The following is a 21,030-nucleotide window of genomic DNA, read 5'->3' as shown; positions in this document are numbered from 1 at the left end:
GACAGACCTTTACATGATGCACTGCAGGGAGTCAGCTACCTCTATCAAACATACCAGAGTGTTGAAAGTGCATCCTGACATGCCTGTGTGCACCAAGTGTGTGTCAAAATCTTTGTAATTTGAGTCGAACTTTAACTTGTGACATAATGTAAATCTTGTGAAAAAGGCCATTGTAAATGTGGGTCTCTGAAAATTTATGTCAATATCTGTCGCATTTGTAGGGCCAAGAAAAAGAATATCAAGAAAAAATCAGTGATGATGCAAAAGATCTGGAGAAAATGACCAACAAACAAAGTTTATTATTAAAAAAGGTAAGTTCTTGTTTCTTTGGTATGATGTTTCAGTCTTTGATGACAAACATCGAGTAAATGGTAAAGAGAGAGAGGCTGTTATCCACAGATAGTGTCCTCTGTCATCAGTGAACGTCTAGGCTATGTCCAACAGTTATTAGCGGTGGTTAAAGCATGCATAAGGTTAAGTTGACCTCACATATATTTTAACATTAATTTTCATTTTATGTTTTTATGTTTCTAGAAAGAGGACTGTATGAGAAAAATCAGAGAGTTGGGTTCTCTGCCTAGTGATGCTTTTGAAAAGTATCAAGATCTCAGTATGAAGCAGGTAAGATGAAAAATGTAACAAAGAGAAAGACGTACTGTATCAAAGCTCCACGAGAAGCATTACAGTCTATATATAATGTCTGCACACCTGCAGGATTAAACTGCACATTATATCATTGTTATTGAATTCTGATGCCTGTGTGCCTTTGTGTTGTAGCTTTTTAAGAAGCTGGACCAGTGCAATCATGAGCTAAAAAAGTACAGCCATGTAAACAAGAAAGCTCTTGACCAGTTTGTCAATTTCTCAGATCAGAAGGAAAAGTTGATGAAGAGGAAAGATGAACTGGACCGTGCCCACAGTGTAAGTACCACTCACTCTTACAACAAGCTCAGTTTGACTTGATTAGTATTTCTGTGTTTGTAAACTATCTGTATGCATCAAAACATGTTACTTGTCATGTCTTAAGCTATTATTGGAATTTTAGGTTATAACTGTCCTTGAAACACATGCTTGTCTTAAAAAGGGACTTAAAGGACCAGTTGTCTGATTCTGTGACATACTTTTGTGAAAGGTGCTCATATCAGTCACTATATTGTCTGGTTGACAGACTTTATTTACAGACTCCTGTCATGTAGAGTGTTTCTGAGTGTGATAAGAAACAGGGCCCTTATTCTCGAAATGTTCATAGCCTTAAGAATTCTTAACTTTGGTCGTAGCCAATGTGTTAAGAATGTTCTTAAGAACTTTGTAGGGCTACAAACATTTGGAGAATAGCTAGCCAGGCAGACAATGAAAGCTTTGACTGGATGTCATCATGAACCAACGCCTTATGTTTCAGTCGATCCTGGACCTGATGAATGCCTTGGACCAGAGGAAGTACGAGGCTATCCAGCTGACCTTTAAACAGGTATGTAATCAAGGTCATTGGTGAGCACCACCATCTTGAGTCAGGCAGCTGGTAATGCTGTACAAACTTAGATCACCAGCCTTGGTAGGATCACAGCCAGTGACAGAGTTAACCTTACAGGAACAAATCACTCTCAGGAAGTCCGTACTGCTACATTTTGAAATATTGTCCTTCACTAGCTACAGGGATCCTCAATGTTTAGCAACAGTCTTCAAGTTCCATTAACACTTGCTTCCATTGAATTCGAATGGAATATCTCCAAGGTGTTAGCCTGCATGGTCTGTCTCAAGCAACAACCTATTCATTTGAGTTTGTTAAAAGATTTTCCTTTGTTATCGAGCTGTTGTCCATGATGGTTTTGTGAGGACTTGGTATTGTTATCATGGAAATGAAGTTTTAAAAAAACGGATAACATTTGCTTTCTTTGATTGACTGATGTGTGATGAATACATTGATAGATACAAGAGTAAATCAGCATGAATTAGTGAACATACATAGTGACTACTAATTCATGATATCTGAGTTGGGAGCTTGTTCTGATAAAGCGACTTATGTAAGATTTGAATACTATCACAGACTGTTTAGTTGATTCAGTAGTTTTTTATGGTCAGAGAACTTTAAAGTCACACAGTGTGTAAGCTTTTTAGTGGTCCAAATATATTTCTAGAATAAGGTAATCTTGAAATCTGCTGTTGAAGTCTTTCATTACTGCTTTTAGCTAATGAGTGGTTTGTTGTGAACTTTTAAGCTGTCTTCTCTAACCATAAACCTGTGAAGATCCGCGTTAGACTTAATCATCAACAACCCATGCTTGTCCCAAGAGATCAATAATTTGAGGGGGTGGTCAGACTCACTGACTAGGTTCACAAATGTCATCATAATTGTGTAGATTGTTGCTCATGCTGTTGATCACTGGATTGTCTGGTCCAGACTCAATTATTTACAGACTGTTGCAGTATAGCTGGAATATTACGCTGATTATTACGCTTCCATTGAAGACAGCAGTGTAATATTTTTACGGCAATATTACACTAGTGTAATACTGCTTGACGTATGACGTCACAATGGTTCATAGTTGTGACGTCACAATGCTGATGTCACTGTCGCATTTCTACTATACCCTGCTTGACTCCTCACACTTGCTGAGAGTCCTCACACTGTAGGCAATTTCGCCGCAGTTTCTGTCAATTTATGTTGGCGAGTAATTAACAGAATGCTAGACTGACTTCCATGAAATACCGCTTTTGCTTGTTTGATACCAAGTCATTAACTCGTTTAATAAAGATGGTAGTACATACAAGGTCATTTAGTGTCCTCTATGTATGGTGTTTAACAACCAAGCACTAACCAGAAAATGTCCTTGGTGTGTTCCAGGTGTCCAAATACTTCACAGAGATCTTCAAGAAGCTGGCTCCACAGGGGCATGCTGTTCTAGTCATGAAGAAGGGGGACAGTGAAACAGATGTATGTAGTTATCATCCACCGTGACTGTCTTTCAAACAAATCACTATCATTACCTTGCTGTTGATGTGCTGGTTCTGTCAAGAGTTCCAGTAAAGTTCCTGAAGTGCATCATTCAGTCTGCTTTCAGTTTGTATGTAATGATGTCTGGAAATTAGTCTCCAGCATTTCATGGATAATGTTGGATCCAGTATTAACAGTAAAGGAGTTGCCAAAATTGTCCATGCCGCCCATGTTGCCAAATTTGCTGTGCTGAGTTACCTCCCTTAGGTGCACAAGAATACTGTGATAAGTTTGAATCCCAAATTCACCCTTATGGGTAGTAGATTTCAACTGAGTGGTTAATGTCTTCATTTAAATGGTTTAGGGCTTTCCTTCAAGTTAAACTCCACTGTTCGTATTCATGTATTGTTTGATGTGACACAAGACAAGATAAACTGAAACATTGACATTTGTTTTATGTTGTTGCCACTTAATTGTGACTATGAACTATTGACTGATTGTTGTAACATTTTTTGTCTCTCCAGGGTGCTGACGACTCACAGGGACCATCACAACAGGATGTGCCTCTGGTGGAACAGTTCACTGGAGTTGGAATCAGGGTAAACCTGTGGGCATTGTCTAATTATGCACTACAGTAGTGAGATTTTAGGCTATGCAAAGTCATTTTTTGAACAATTTGGACCACACTTGCTGGGTCTGGCCATGTTCCTAATTGTAGCTATACCTTTTACCTCCTTGTTGCGCTGCCTCCCATGAAGTTCAGAATTGGTTATCAGCAACCCATGCTTGTCGTGAGAAGTGACTAACAGGATTGGTTGGTCAGAATAGCTGACTTGTTTGACACATCTGACGTCATTGTATCCCAGTTGTGTAGATCAGTGCTTATGATGTGTGGTCCAGACTTGATTGTTTACAGATTGCTGCCTTATAGCTGAAATATTGCTGAGTGCAGCATGAAACTAAACTCACTGACTGCCTCAAGTTGGAGCTGTGAGGTAGCCTAGTGGTTAAGTGTTTGCTCATCACACTGATGACCCAGATTCCCCACAGGGGTACAAAGTGTGATGCCCATTTCTTTTGTCCCCTGTTATAATATATCTGGAATGTTGCTAAAAGAACGGCACATAACTAAATTCACTCACACTGCCTGTGGTTCTGATATCTTATTAGTCCTTCATCTTTTCAGGTGTCTTTCACCGGAAACCGAGCTGAGATGAGAGACATGCAGCAGCTCTCTGGAGGTCAGAAGTCACTCGTGGCCTTGACCTTGATCTTCGCCATCCAGAAGTGTGACCCTGCCCCCTTCTACTTGTTTGATGAGATTGACCAGGCCTTGGACTCATCTCACAGAAAGGCTGTAGCTGGTACGTCTACAAACAATCTTCATACAGAAGGAATATTAATTCTCTTTCAATGCAGTGGTCATGATAAATGGAGCATTTTTATCCCCCGGCATATCATGTAATCATTTTCTCGGTTTCCATGGAAATGTTTCGGACTTACTCTCAAAATGGAACGTTTCGGACTTAGTCTCAAAATGGAGGGATGGGCTTCGTTTCCGGACCAGAACTCTTGGTAGATATGTGTGGCAGGCCCCAAAGTGGTGCAGTTTGGTATTTACAGTTTTTTGTGATTTATTATTTTCTTGGTTTCCATGGAAATGTTTTGGACTTAGTCTCAAAATGAAAGGATGTGCTTCATTTCCGGAGCATAACTCAAAAACCATTCAATATTTTTCTGCAAAACTTGGTAGATATACCAGTCAGAAGCTGCAGTGGTGCCTTGTGCTAGTTATAGGTTTTTGTGATTTCTTAGTTTCTCTGTTTCCATGGAAACGATTCAGACTGTCTCAAAAGTGAGAGGTGTGTTTTGTTTCCGGAGCAGAACTCAAAAGCTTCTTAATATCTGTCAATGTAACTTGGTAGATATGTGTGGCAGACCCCAAAGTGGTGCCTTTTGCTATTTACAGGTTTTTGTGATTTATTATTTTCTGTTTCCATGGAAACGGTTTGGATTTAGTCTCAAAACGGAGGAATGTGCTTCGTTTCTGGAGCAGAACTTAGAAGCCATTCAATATTTTTTTGGAGAACTTAGTAGATATATCAGTCGGAACCTAAAGTGCTGCCTTTTGCTACTTACAGGTTTGTGTGATTTCTTAGTTTCTCGGTTTCCGTAGAAATTTCTCGGTTTCCATAGAAATGTTTTGTACTCAAAAGTGAGAGGTGTGTTTTGTTTCCGGAGCAGAACTGAAAAGTAGTCTATTGGTCAAGTGTTTGCTCGTAATGCCAAAGACCTGGGTTCGATTCCCCACATGGGTATTATCTGTGAAGTCCATTTTGTGCTGAAATGTCAGGAATGGCATAACACCATACTGCCTGACTTTCATTCCTAGTTCTTTGTGGAGCATGCAACACAAAGGTCCCGTTTTACATAACTGTTCTTCTTACAGACATGATCCATGAGCTGTCCCAGGATGCTCAGTTACAGTACTGTTCTTCTTACAGACATGATCCATGAGCTGTCCCAGGATGCTCAGTTACATAACTGTTCTTCTTACAGACATGATCCATGAGCTGTCCCAGGATGCTCAGTTACATAACTGTTCTTCTTACAGACATGATCCATGAGCTGTCCCAGGATGCTCAGTTACATAACTGTTCTTCTTACAGACATGATCCATGAGCTGTCCCAGGATGCTCAGTTACATTACTGGTCTTCTTACAGACATGATCCATGAGCTGTCCCAGGATGCTCAGTTACATTACTGGTCTTCTTACAGACATGATCCATGAGCTGTCCCAGGATGCTCAGTTACATTACTGGTCTTCTTACAGACATGATCCATGAGCTGTCCCAGGATGCTCAGTTACATTACTGGTCTTCTTACAGACATGATCCATGAGCTGTCCCAGGATGCTCAGTTACATTACTGGTCTTCTTACAGACATGATCCATGAGCTGTCCCAGGATGCTCAGTTACATAACTGTTCTTCTTACAGACATGATCCATGAGCTGTCCCAGGATGCTCAGTTACAGTACTGTTCTTCTTACAGACATGATCCATGAGCTGTCCCAGGATGCTCAGTTACATAACTGTTCTTCTTACAGACATGATCCATGAGCTGTCCCAGGATGCTCAGTTACATAACTGTTCTTCTTACAGACATGATCCATGAGCTGTCCCAGGATGCTCAGTTACAGTACTGTTCTTCTTACAGACATGATCCATGAGCTGTCCCAGGATGCTCAGTTACATAACTGTTCTTCTTACAGACATGATCCATGAGCTGTCCCAGGATGCTCAGTTACATTACTGGTCTTCTTACAGACATGATCCATGAGCTGTCCCAGGATGCTCAGTTACATAACTGTTCTTCTTACAGACATGATCCATGAGCTGTCCCAGGATGCTCAGTTACATAACTGTTCTTCTTACAGACATGATCCATGAGCTGTCCCAGGATGCTCAGTTACATAACTGTTCTTCTTACAGACATGATCCATGAGCTGTCCCAGGATGCTCAGTTACATTACTGGTCTTCTTACAGACATGATCCATGAGCTGTCCCAGGATGCTCAGTTACATAACTGTTCTTCTTACAGACATGATCCATGAGCTGTCCCAGGATGCTCAGTTACATTACTGCTCTTCTTACAGACATGATCCATGAGCTGTCCCAGGATGCTCAGTTACATAACTGCTCTTCTTACAGACATGATCCATGAGCTGTCCCAGGATGCTCAGTTACATTACTGCTCTTCTTACAGACATGATCCATGAGCTGTCCCAGGATGCTCAGTTACATAACTGCTCTTCTTACAGACATGATCCATGAGCTGTCCCAGGATGCTCAGTTACATAACTGTTCTTCTTACAGACATGATCCATGAGCTGTCCCAGGATGCTCAGTTACATTACTGCTCTTCTTACAGACATGATCCATGAGCTGTCCCAGGATGCTCAGTTCATCACCACCACATTCCGACCGGAGCTTCTCGAACACTCGGACAAGTTTTATGGTGTCAAATTCAGGAATAAGGTAATCATTGACATTCTTTCTGTCACCTCTGAAATCTAATTTATGTTTAAGGTTCGACTATTTTTTACCTTTTAGGTTGCCTTCAGCTATATTCAGACCAGTGGTGTATGTGAATGAGTTTGATAGTAAAGCCACTTGTCCCTCTGTATTTTTACAAGTCTCCAACTAACTGATCCTTGTTTCTGAACATAGATGCACCTAGATTGTCATTTTTGTTCTGTCAGCTAAAGGGATCGGGTGGTCAGTCTCACTGACTTGGTTGACACATGTCATTGTATCCCAGTTGCATAGACTGATGCACAATCACTGGATTGTTTGGTCCAGACTTGATCATTTACAAACTGCCACCACATAGCTGGAATATCACAGAGCATGGTGTAAAACTAAACTTTTCAAGGTGGCATAAAACAATATTCACACACACTGTAATACTCTGTAAACAGGTTAGTTCCTGTCGTGGTTGGTGATACATTTTTCTTTGTTAACGCTCATCTGCACAAAGACTTTTATGATTATTTTATCAACTGGCTTGTTACTGATAATCATTCTGTTGCAGGTGAGTCACATCGAGTGCGTCAGTCGGGAAGAAGCACAGGATTTTGTGGAGGACGACACCACCCATGGCTGAACATCTGTTGACAAGTATCAAATACTAAAGGCATAACCTCGTCGTCTGTGACAGCAGTGATGGCACCAGCCACTGCTGCTGGGACATTTACACAAGAGGCGTACACCAGTATCCATGGCGATGCCCAGGCAGCTGATAGGACTATTTTTGTATTTCGCTGGGTTCGATAGGGTCATATTCTTGATACCAGAAATCAGGTCAATAAGCAAGTGTCTACATAATAGTGGTTAAGTGAAACCTATGACAAAAAGTAGTACCACTGTTTGCATTTTTTCTTATTGTGACGGATGAAAATGAATCAGGGTTTATGATTTTCATATTTTCTTTATTACATTGTTGTGACATCATTGCTCTAAAGTGCACATGCTGTCTGGAATTACTGAGTTACTGAGTTAATTTCATGGCTATCATTGATGACATCACTCAAAATGCAATATATTGTTGACATGTTATCATCATGCTGTTTACATCTCATCTGTACAATTCACTGTTGTATATAAGATTTTATACCATAATAACCTGTGTTCAGATCTGCCATATCTGTTCTTCAGTGTCAAACCGTGGTCATCGCATCATTTTCAGCAGTTATTTAGCCATACCTGTGACAGTTTTATGAAAGTTGACACACAGGAAATCTGTCTTGTTAAAGAAATGCTTCATTATGACAAAATTATACAGAACTGTCAATCATTTGAAAATATCAACATCAACATCTCCATTTTAATGTGTCTTATTTCTTACATTAGAATTCCAAGAGATCAAAGTCTCCTGTAGAATCAGCATCACCTGAAATGGTTAGATATTGTCCTCGACTAGATCTTCCAGAGTAATTGCTACATTTTCATTTACTAATATATTATACTTCCGACAGCATTTCGTGTTGCTCTGAAAGGTGCTGTCCTTGATAGTGTGCATTACAATGCCACATGATAGTGGACAATAAATGTGCTTTGGAAAAAACTCTATCTTTGTAACATTGTGTTTGTTCGTTTGCCAGTAAGTTCAAGGACTGGTTTCACAAAGTGTTATATCTATGTTGATCATTGCTCCCACTCTTTATCGTAGACTTGTAGTCGTAGTGCTCAAATCCCTTCGTGAAGCAGAGTCCAGGGGCTTTTTTCAGGAAGCTAGCTTTACTAAACCTTCGTGAAGCAGAATCGTGGAACTTTTTTCCATGAAGCAACCTTTACTAAAGTTATTCCCATTCTTTAACTATGCACTGAGGTTACCTGAGATCAGTACAGAAAGTAAAGTCTCTGGTTAGTGCCCTCTGTAGCCCATTCCACAAAGTGATGGTGGTGCATAGATGATCGAAAGTCACATACCTTACCATATAATTACGACTCTTGTAATGACTTGGATGATCGAAAGTCACATACCTTACCATATAATTACGACTCTTGTAATGACTTGGATCATTTTGTGGAATGGAGCTATGTGATTTACAAACCAACTTTTGCAAAGGTTCACCTTAACTCCCAGTCTTTAACATTTACTAAGGCTACCGTAGTGACTTACGGTCACTTTGTTGCTTTGTGAAAGGAGGCCCAGATCATTACGTGGGTTCACAACTGATGAGTGCTTAAATTCCAAAAGGATGTGTGTCTGCAAATTAAATTATTTAATGATTCTAAATGCTCGGCTTCACAATGCAATATTTGATTGTCTGACTCCATATATAGAATGCTGGCACATCCAAATTGAGATATCCAACCAAGTAGATATCCTATGTATTCAGTACTGCCATTATTCATATGAACATACTTAGAGGTAGTATTCATGTAACAATTATGGAAACTGATATTTTAAGTTTCTTGTTTTCATTAGATGGATTTGAAGACATGTTTGCCGTTCTAACCATTTGTCATTGTAATTATCCGTTGATGTTTTCAGCAGCTTGGTTAGACTTGGCGCTGAGTATTCTACAGTTTATGTACAGTTTGTTGTTGCTGTGTGTGGTACTGTCACACACAGCCTTAATGTTGTACAGCCCGACATGTCACCACCCTGACGTGGTTCTCAGTCCTTGAACCACAGGTTCCCTACTGCTAAGCCTTGCTGCAATGCTAAAGCCATAAATGAAGCAAGTCTAGATTCTTTCAGGTTCTGAATCTCTGGTCTCACTGAGGCTCCTTTTCAGTTTAAATGGGTTTATTTGTTACTGTCAAAATACATGTAATATATATTCAGAGTCTGAACATTAGTTTAAGGTAGACCGTGCTTGTCCTAAGTGATCCATTGTCCATTATCAGCTTAATGTTATGTGTGTAGTCACATAGTGTCATTCAGTATGAAATTAATCAGGACGGATGACTATGAGAGATGTTTACTAGTTTTGGGCATGAAATAGTTCCACTGTCCACAGCGATGCCTACATGTCAACTGTCATGTTTAAACATTATTGCGAAGTTTAATTAATGTAAGCATTTTTTTATAATTTATTCACTGTTGTATAATTTCAAGGATTACATTAAACTTTATTGTCGCAGATCAGTCACCAGGTTGTTTTCTTTCAGCTGCATGAATTTATTGTAAGTCAATAAACCAACACCATCTTCACAGAAGCAATAGGATCAGATTTGTTTATTAACCTGAAATAAGTTTAAATGAAGGAAAGAAGCATTGTTTTGTTTCCAGCTTACTTCAGACTTGTTGATCTGAATTAATTACGAGAACGTGTTTGCTATTTTGCAAGTTTCAATGAAGTCTTCAGCAAAAAAGTTTGTAGTCAAATAAACTCTAAAGCCTGGTAAGGAAATGGATGTCTTGTAACTAGACGTGTCATGTGATTGTCATGTGACAGGAGTGAGGACTCAGGTCAGAATGGATTGACAAGTCGGGTTTCGGTTCCATGTGTTCAATGTTGAATGTTATAAATAAGCGTTGGATTAGTCTGATGTCTGCTTCTTGCATGAATCCTAATGCAGTAACCATTCATAATCATTACACCCAGACATGGGTCTTCATGGCCAGATGTAACAAAATACCAGCTCCAATGTAGCAATGATTCAATGGAATATTTCATCTAAGATCTTTCTATACATGTTGTTGCTCAGAATATCAAGGCATCGTATGCAGTGATCCTAAAATGTAAATGTGACTGATTTACGCTAGTTCCACGAGAGCAGGCATCAAGAGTGTGTATATGTGTGTCACTGCCAGTGGCTACAGAATTTACTTACATATTTACCAGATACTTGGACAAGGCGGATTCCAATTTCCTAATGCTGTATACCCAGTCTCAGTTTTTAAGATTTTGTTTTTACCCACCTAAGATTTTTTTCTAAACATTTCTAATGTCAGAACTTCTCTAATGCAAAACAAAGTCGTAAAATATTGCTTGTTATAAATCTGTGGGCTGGATAGTTCATCTCTCATATTGGTCCTACAATGGAAACAAAAGGCACGTCTTTAGACGTTGTTAGCCACTGGCTTGTGACATACATGCTGTGTCATTATTTATATGGAATCTGAATGTTAATTAGTTTTATGAAATAAATTTATACTATATTGTAAAGAAGTCCTGTGTCTGTCTTAGCTCATTTAAAACGCTGTAGAGTGTCTTAGTTACTAAATCATGTAGGACAGTAGGCAAATTTTGTATGTTATCATTATTATTGTATTGATCAAACAGTCCTGAAGAGGATACCCTCTTCTGTCGGGAGATGGTGTTAAAGTCTGTGTCACATCCTTTGCTGTTGTGGAAAATTGTGGCAAATGGTATGAGAGAGGTATATACTACTCCAAAAAGGTTTGAAAGACACTGCACTCTGATCATACTAGAGTTAATCTGCCACGACGGGTTTTCGTTTAGCAATACGAAAGAATAGCATTTTTTGAAGTTTTGAGTTGGATATTCTGGAAGTGGTCATTTGCAACAATGATTGAGATGATCGCTATCGGAATCGGGTGGTTATGCTCGCAAATTTGGCTGACACGTCAGTCATCGCATCCCAGTTGCGTAGATCGATGAGCGTGATGTTGATCACTGGATTGTCTGGCCCAGACTTGAATGTATATATAGACCGCCGCCATCTAGCTATGACATTGCTGAATGCTGCGTAAAAACAACAAACAAAGAAACGAAACTTCATTTTTTTTTCAGTCGGGAAAAGCTGTACAACTGTATTTTTAAAATTCTTTTCTTTTTGTCTGGGCATGGAACAATTTATTTTTAATTGTAAAACCTTAGGGCAATGGGGTTTCTTTGTCCGAAGCACTTTTTTCCACCAAGATCCCATGCCCAAGCAGCCAGATGACTCCGTAACAACCGAGTACTCTTTAGTCTGTCCAAACGAAAGGCGGGAGACCTATTCTGTCCCGGAATCTGGAACTGCCTGATCAATTGACATTGAAACCATGCATGTGCTTGAAATGTCGGCTCGACCTTTGTTAATCACGCGCAACGAATGGAATTCATAAATTTTCATATTTCGTTTAATCAGCTCCCGTGAGTTGCGCTGGATTTTGCGATCGCACGTGTGGTGGATATTCATTAAAGCTAAATTGTATTCCATTACTGGAGATTTCACCCCAGTGCACTGGTACAAGAACCCATATATTTTGTTTAACATCGTTTAACAAGGGACACGCGCAAGCTTTGCGTCTCTATTGGTCGGCTAACATCGTAGCTGAGATCGGATCAAGAAACACGAGGTATAACACAGAAAAATCTTTCGAAATCAATATTCAAAATATTTTTAAAAACAAATTGCAGTGGATGGAAACTGAATGCGCCGCATCACTTGCCTGTTCAATTATTCAAAGTTGCAGGAGCTGTTATAGTAAGTGCATTAGCTAGACGAATAACTGAGATACATGTGAAATGACGTGGCTTACAAATAGTTTAAGTGAAATATTCAAAACCGAAATGAAACAACGACACGGTCCCCACGGAAACACCTAGTTCTATGAATGTCCTGACGCACAACCACGTTCGTGCAAGAAATGGAAGAGTTACTTCCCTTAGACCACCATATTTTCATCACCATCCTGCACTAAGTTTGGGGAAAAAATGAGGAATTTGAGCATGAAATATCGATACTGATAGAGACCATCCATAAGTTTATCTACTTAAACATGTTTCCATAGTCACCTATGTCCCGAACGTAAGGCGATACAAGTCATTAATTATTTAATGATTTGTTATTTAAAATACACCCCAGTCTGCTCATTGTCGAGTAGTAAATCAACAGATACGACATACTACCACGCTTTCAGGGTACAAGTCTACACAGTGACCCAGGTCACACACGGTAATTCTCGATTATGATGGCCCCAATCGTCCAGGTAGGACACTGGCGCAATTCAGCATATAGGAACCCTCTATAGTGCACGGTCCGTGCCTGTAGCAAGGGGTCAAGAGTAGTGCACTGAAATACTGGAACATTTCTATACTTATGCGTTGCAGTATTGTCAGGAAATTCTTTATGTTTTTTGAGAGTGCGTAGAATTTAACTTCATAGTCATCACGTGCCATCAGTGTGTATACGGAAACCCGGAAGTTAATTTATGAATTAAAAACAATGAAAACAAACGCACCGAAACACCCCCTCCGCCGAAAATAACAACAACAATCAAAACAAAATGAAAATCAAAAGAACAGTAAATAAATTCCAACAAAGCAAACAAACCGGAAATAATACAAGTCAGTACGGAAGGAGAGTTGACACGTGACACATAGGTCATATCGATCCCATCTTCACAATAAGCCATGTTTATCTCTTTGAGTGAGTGAGAAAATGGCTAGCTCTTGCATCATTCATGAGATTTTGCTGATGCAAGAATAGGCGAATCTGTAGCATATATGTTCAGAGTTCTAGCCGAGGAACCCGTGAAGGTCCCGGGGTAGAATAGGCCTTCAGCAACCCAGGCTTGCCATAAAAGGCGACTCAGCTTGTCGTAAGAGGCGACTAACGGGATCGGGTGGTCAGGCTCGCTGACTTGGTTGACACATGTCATCGGTTCCCAATTGCGCAGATCGATGCTCATGTTGTTGATCACTGGATTGTCTGGTCCAGACTCGATTATTTACAGACCGCCACCATATAGCTGGTATATTGCTGAGTGCGGCGTAAAACTCAACTCACTCACTCACTCACTCTAGCCGAGGTGACTATGGTGAATACGCTTTGTGCCGCCGCTTGTAGTATTCCAACATTATGTTTAGGGAGAGCAACAATGGAATTCACACTTTAAAATTGGGGAATCGAATTTGGCCTGACCAGCTAATGCTTTAACGACTAGGTCACCTCACCGTATTGTGATGAAAGGAACACGACAAAGGGCAGGAGAGAATGATTACATCTACTGTACTTCACGTAAAGTAAACTGTACCCGTGAAGATCCGGGTTAGAATCGGTCTTCAGAAACTCATGCTTGTCGCAAGAGGCGACTGATGGGATCGGGTGGTCATTCTCGCTGGCTTGGTTGACACACGTAATCGTATCACAGTTGTGTAGATTGATGCTCATGTTGTTGATCACTAGATTGTCTGGTCCAGACTTGATTATTTACAGACCGCCGTCATAATGCTGTAATACTGCAGAGTGGGCGTTAAACAAACAAACAAACAAACAAACAAACAATTGCAGAACTAAATGTTATCATGATTTGTTAATAATCCTTCACCTTTACTGATCACTGATTATACCAATGGAATCGCCCCCGCTGTCATGACGTCATTTCGTGTTAAGTCAGTTTTGATATCATTGTCTTTAACAATTTACCGCCACACATCAAAAATCGCTCCTATTAACGGAGTTCCTCTTTAGTGTTACTAAAGCAAAGTACATTCACTACCCCACTGCCATGTGCATCATTAACCGTGTGATGATGTTCGGCGACAAGGCTGCTTCACTAACGCTGTTCTCCAGTACGTGGTTGTTTTGTATGCATATTTATTTTCCTTAAAGGAGCCATCACGACAGACAGCACATCGTATCTGCTTGGCAGAGCTCGATATACGATCGACCTATCTCATCTCATCGGAAGTAATAATTGATATCTTTGTTATGGCGACGGGATCAAAATTGCCTTCGTACAACAATTCTCTGACTGACTGAGTCACAAGAGCGTCACGGCAAGGGGAGGGGTTCACCGCACTCGCTGACCTTACTTAAAACGCCCCCAACAAGTACAGGTTCACCGCATCCCTGACCCCCGAGAATTTAATTAACTTCCCACACCTACCCTTTCGCTCCCCAACTAAATGCACCCAGGTCTGTTGTCTGTGACATTTTTCTGGGTTCAGATAGTTTTATTTCATCCAAGGATATATAATTGCTTCGACGGCTAAGCATTGATGGTGCGATAACCTTGTTATACACCGAAACGAGGATGAAATGTTAAAAAGAGAGCGTTTTTACTGATTATATTTTGGAGTTATATCCTGGATCCACTGACTCGGAGCGACAGACTTGTAAAGAAATATTCTGTTAATTCTCGCTTAACCTCCGACCAATTTCTTTAAAATATATCACGTATATGAACTTCGGAATGAAATGCTTTTTCTTTTAATTAGACAAAAAATATGTTCATGCTATTTATGATATTGGTGTTCCAAATGAATTAGACGTTCGCGTTTAAATTAATCTGACAACACTTAGTTACGTCACAGACTGTACAGTGAACTCCCCTAAACCCGCCTGTATATAAATGAAGTGTATAGGTATCATCCCGATTACCTAGTAAGTATATATAAGTCCAAACGTATTACTGAAACACCAATAACAAAAAGCAAACCCTCCACTCCGAGTAACCCATGCTCGCGGCAAGAGGCGACTAACGGGTGGTCAGGCTCGCTGACTTGGTTGACACTTGTCATCAGTTCCCAATTGCGCAGATCGATGCTCATGTTGCTGATCACTGGATTGTCTGGTCCAGACTTGATTATTTACAGACCGACCACCATGAAGTTGGAATATTGCTGAGTGTTGCGCAAGAAACTAAACTCACTCACTCACTCGCCCAGAACAAGTAAATCATGTAAATAATATAGTCTGGATCAAACAATCCGGTGATTGATACAGTGAGCGACGATTCACGCCGTCAGTATCAAATCACAATGGCTGACCACCCAATCCATCAAATCACGTCTTATACCAAATTCTAACCTGGAATCGGTACAACATTTTGTCAAGGAAAATTGCGCTTGACATTACTTACTCAATATGTCTCTTTTCCACGTCTCTTTCTATCCCTGTGTTATTAAACCCGGTTAACTGCTTGTTTTATTTACTTACTTTCTTCTAACCATGTTCTTACTCACATTCTCATCGATCTCACGTTCACATAAACACACGTCGGCACGCAAGCACACACACGTGCAAACCAACGCATGTAGACACCACATTCACGCCGGCTCAACAATCACGACTGCACCGACTGACCCCCTCCAATATTTGCGACCTGTATTTGTATTTTATCACATTCATGCAGTAGGTCTCACAACACCCAACAAACGAGCGTATGAACGTATAATTGCACTTCAATGACCCTTACACACTAAACAATACAATTATATAGACATAATTATATAAACAGACAAAAATTCCCGAGCTGATTGCGGTTTCTAAGGACAGCGCTTGAAAGTAAGCTGCCATTTTTTGTGGACCCTGTCAAGACGTCCCGTGCGATTGGTATAAAACAGCAGCGACGAAATACAAAAAGAGGACATAAAAATATTTCGCGACCATCACCAAATCTTGTTATGTGGTGTATCAAATCTAATTGTGAGAGGTCTATAGAGATTTTGATGATGTAGCCACATGCATGAGTTTGGTTATGTTTGATAATTCTAGATTGTGTAGCACATACTTCCATAGATAACAGATAAAAGACCCCCATGAACTTGTAATCAGGGACATTTGGGGGCAAACCGCTGCTTGTACATGAATATTTAAGGTCTTTTCAGCTACTGGGTGCAAACATTCATCACCAATATTAGTATATAACTGGTTGCCGGACGAGGATCGTTTTGAGGTTTTATTCCCTGTTTATAACCTATCCCAAATCAATCTTCCCTGAGTGCCCCTTCACTCGTTTGTTATTTTATGTCAAATTAATGAAAGAAAAAAATATTTGTCATCTCTCGACAACTTGAAAGCAAAATTATACAACGAAGATCCTATGGGGCGGCGGGGTAACCTATTGGTTAAAGCGTTCGCTTGCCACACCGAAAACTCGGGTTTGATTCCCCACATGCGTACATACAATGTGTGAAGCCCATTTCTGGTACCCCCAACCTTGATATTGCTGCGATATTGTGTTAGAATCAACTCACTCACTTACTCAAGATCGTATGACGAATCCCTTACCAATATTGATTACCCTTGCTTGGGGTAAAGAATTCTCCCCTCTTTGTTGAACAGCGTAACCAATAGGTTATTTGAAAGACCGAGATGATTGAGTTGAAACTGTGCCTTATAAATACTGAAAATATTCATTGTGTATTCACATGTACTGCATGCACAATCATGGTGAGACTTGGAGATTTCAACTCACGATTGTTCAATTCTGTATTCAAACATTTGAGTGGAGAACAAAATGATTATTATTTAAACATGTCCTCGATCCTTTCGGCATTTAATCTAAATGTCATACAGATAGGTTATCGTGGGCGACAACGATAGGCATATAACTATCAGTCATACACGGGCATATCTGTTCTTGTGACAGGAAATTTGTACTCATTAACAGAGAGAAATTAAACGTATATACAAAAGAAAGTGAGTGAGTTTAGTTTTACCCGCACTCAGCAATATTTCAGCTATATGGTGGTGGTCTGTAAATAATCGAATCTGGACCAGACAATCCAGTGATCAACAGCATGAGCATTGATCTGCACAATTGGGAACCGATGACATGCGCCCACCAAGCCAACGAGTCTGACCACCCGATCCAGCTATTAACGGTAAACACGGGTTACTGAAGATTAATTTTAGCCCGGATCTTCACAGGCCTACAAAAGAAAGTACAAACTTGGTGCTTAGGGTTCATTTTCCAAAAAGGACCAAACTTCCATATTTTGGAAAGTGTATTTACTGCGACTTTGTAACAAATCACAAACATGGTGTATGCTGCGGAAACACTAGAGGCACCGTACCCATGCAGCTTTTGGCAGCATGTCCGTATTCGTGGAGACGAATCAGTCGACGTTGAGTTGATAAATAGATGTCTTGAAATGACCCCCGAACTGGGCCCTGATGTTCACACCACGCAGTCGTCAGTGTTCCTGCTGGCGGGATGTCCCAGCGCTTTTGATGCTGATGACGTCACTTGCGATCACATCCGTTTGCACCGGTGGAGAATGCACAGTGACGGTAATCACTCTCAGTCTTCCCAATCTGGCCGATCTGAGCGACACGATCTGTCAGTCTGAGATGGCCTATGGTGTACAACCAAACGTTCTGGCAATATTTATGCTCGAAGCCATTGGCTCGTTCTCGCTGTTTAAGAAGTATACCACTCTCAGTCGACAGACGGCGTATAACATCCTCGTGCTCTTCTGCAAATTCATAACTTCATGAATTTTTGTATGTTTTATAAATAATCCCCCAGCATCGGTGTCTAGTTTCTTTTACACGCCAGTACATACAAAACCAAGGTATATTAAAGTAGAAGTTTCATCATGAAAACTACTATATTTAGACACAACTAACAAACAAAATCGAATTCTAAACATTGGTTAGCAGAACCTGTATTTGTCACGAGAAGTGGCTCTGTGGATCAGCTGTCTCGGCTCGGTGACTTGGTAGACGGTGAGTGTTCCTACTCTGAAGGCGTGGGTTTGCCGGTACAGATTCAAACAAGGCGGTTGTCTTATAGAATGAATATTGTACAATGCGAGGATAAACAATCAGCAAAGCTTATATTTTAACAATCTTCCTTGATCGCCGTTATACACGCTGATGAACTCCAGTTGCTAAGGCCAACCAGGCGGGATCCAGATTAGAATTGGACATCTGAGTGAGGGAGTGAGTTTAGCTTTACGCCGCACTCAGCAATATGCCAACTTTATGGTGGTCGGTCTGTAAATAATCAAGTCTGGACCAGACAATCCAGTGATCAACAACATGAGCATCGATCTGCGCAATTGGGAACCGATGACATGTGTCAACCAAGTCAGCGACCCTGACCACTCGATCCCGTTAGTCACCTCTTACGACAAGCATAGTCGCCATTTGTGGCAAGCATGGGTTGCTTAAGGCCAATTCTACCCCGGGACCTTCACGAGTCGAATTGGTCATCGTTAACCCATGCTTGTCGTTAGCGACTATTCTCGTAGTATCCCGTGTATGAACTTAGGATCTGAAATCCGTTTTCTTCAAATTGGATAAGAAATATGTTCATGGTATTAATGTGTCCAATGTTTCAATTGAATCAGACATTCGCGTTTAAATTAATCTGATAAGGTTGTTTCATGTGACAGACTGTATTATTACACTATTTTCAGATATTCATCATTTTCAGATACAATGTCTACTACATGTCTGTATAAATGGAATGCAGTATAGCATTGCTATTATCGAGTAAGTATTTACAGACCAATTAATATAACTGAACAAAAACAACAACAACGACAACGACAACGACAACGACAACGACAACAACAACAAATCTAACAGACCCAAGTCAAAATAGGTTCCGACCAGTGAAGGTCAGGTTTAGAATTGATCCTCAGTAATGCATGCTGGCCATAACAGACGACTAACGGGGTCGGGTGGTCAGGCTTGCTGACTTGGTTGACACATGTCAGCGGTTCCCAACTGAGTAGTTCGATGCTCATTGTGTTGATCACTGGATTGTCTGGTCCAGACTCGGCGGTTATTTACAGACCGCAAGCTAGAATACTGCTAAGTGTGATGTTAACCAACAAGCCAACCACGTCCGGTGGTGTTACGGTGCCGATGTGTTATATAACTACCGTAGTTATCATAATTTCCATTCTCCAGCCATTGTAGAACAACATGGCGGGGTCAGTTCTTCTCATGGCGCTATGACTGACGGGAATCACAGTATCACACTTCCAGGTAGGACTGCTGTTTACTGCATAAGGCGCATACAATACTGATGTGAGCTGGATTGTATAAACTTACAGTCACCGTATGTACCAAATCCGCTTGTATTTTAATTGTTTGGTGATGCATGGTAAACCAGAAGACGTTGTTCGAATTTCAGATCTTTGTCTCACCTTCAGTAATATCATCTAAACGTTGCGAAAGTTAATTTGCCCGGATAATATCCAACAATATGATATTAAACAGACCTGTCTTCTGTTAACCAGCAAAAGTCACTGTATTCCACTGCTTTACCAGCTTATTAACAACACTGATCCTCATAATTATTCTGGTTTTAGGACATTAGGCCCATTTGTTTCTGGACAGTGGAAGAGTGAATGAGTGAGTGAATGAGTTTAGTTTTATGCCGGTTTTTGCAATTCCAGCAATATCGGTAGGGGTCACTAGAAATGGTCTTCACACTATGTGCCCATGTAGGAGTCGTACCCGGGTCTTTGGCGTGACGAGCGAACGCTTTAATCACTAAAGTAATGCCGGAAATTACTCGATTGTTATACTAAATGATTGTAAAACGTTTTTGGTTTTGAACATCAATGAGTGAAAAAGATGGAACTCTTGTAGCAGTTATATTCAAAATAATTACGTAAATATGTCTGTATTCAGATATCAACAGACAATCTTGTCTACCCATAAAAGTTTCTTGCCGTGTATAAGCACTAAACTGGCAACATGCGACTTGATATATCTGCAGAACAATTAATTTCAAATTCATAACAGTATTTCATACTTGAGAATCAAGGGGGAAACGTCTGTGAGCTATGACAGGCTTTAGTTACCGTAGAATGTGTAAAGCCCTTAATCTGACATAAACGTGTAGTCAGGTTTACAAAGTTGTAAACAGGGTGTCATACGCCGTGCAGTTTATAAACTGCATGTACGCAAAATACTAGATGAGATCAACGATACATGGAATAAATGTCTCAAAAACAACATACATAGCGTAAAACTAAACTCACTCACTCACTCACTCAAAAACAACACTTATTGTAGCTGTAGTAGAGATGACAGAGCTGTGTTTAGAGAAAAGTACCCAATCCTGTCCATGCGAGCAGCTTATCTCAGAACAGCTGGAGAATACCGCAATTTTGGGTTTGAAATCATATACCTTGATGAAACCTGGTGTAATAAAAGTAACTGAACCGATCGGATGTGGCTTCCTTCAGATTGTTCAAAGGCGCCAGTAGTCACCATCAGGCAAAGCTAGACGCCTGATCATATTGCATGCTGGTACCCGTAGCATGGCACTGGTTGGGGTTGTGATTACCATATCGAAATGAATGGGCAGGTATTTTGGATTGTTCGAACATCAGCGTTAACCGCAGACGGATAAACTAAGCGCTATCATTTTG

At 40.4% G+C, this 21,030-nt stretch overlaps 1 protein-coding gene across 1 annotated transcript in view; it reads left to right on the top strand.

Annotated features, from left to right (window-relative positions):
• The window catches only part of LOC137264855 (structural maintenance of chromosomes protein 3-like), a 48,392-nt gene extending 37,271 nt beyond the window's left edge, over positions 1-11,121 (top strand). The window contains exons 25-33 of the mRNA XM_067800201.1: positions 222-311; positions 535-621; positions 778-921; positions 1,400-1,468; positions 2,843-2,932; positions 3,457-3,531; positions 4,119-4,296; positions 6,867-6,973; positions 7,530-11,121. Of these exons, the coding sequence (XP_067656302.1) occupies positions 222-311; positions 535-621; positions 778-921; positions 1,400-1,468; positions 2,843-2,932; positions 3,457-3,531; positions 4,119-4,296; positions 6,867-6,973; positions 7,530-7,601 (912 nt within the window). The 3' untranslated portion in view covers positions 7,602-11,121. The remainder of the gene's footprint in view (positions 1-221; positions 312-534; positions 622-777; positions 922-1,399; positions 1,469-2,842; positions 2,933-3,456; positions 3,532-4,118; positions 4,297-6,866; positions 6,974-7,529) is intronic.
• The last annotated feature ends 9,909 nt before the right edge of the window (positions 11,122-21,030 follow it).

Source organism: Haliotis asinina, chromosome 15 (genome assembly GCF_037392515.1).
Source record: "Haliotis asinina isolate JCU_RB_2024 chromosome 15, JCU_Hal_asi_v2, whole genome shotgun sequence".
Classification (NCBI taxonomy): domain Eukaryota; kingdom Metazoa; phylum Mollusca; class Gastropoda; order Lepetellida; family Haliotidae; genus Haliotis; species Haliotis asinina.
Note: the sequence above shows the minus strand (reverse complement) of the source record. Positions and strands in the feature narration are given on the sequence as shown.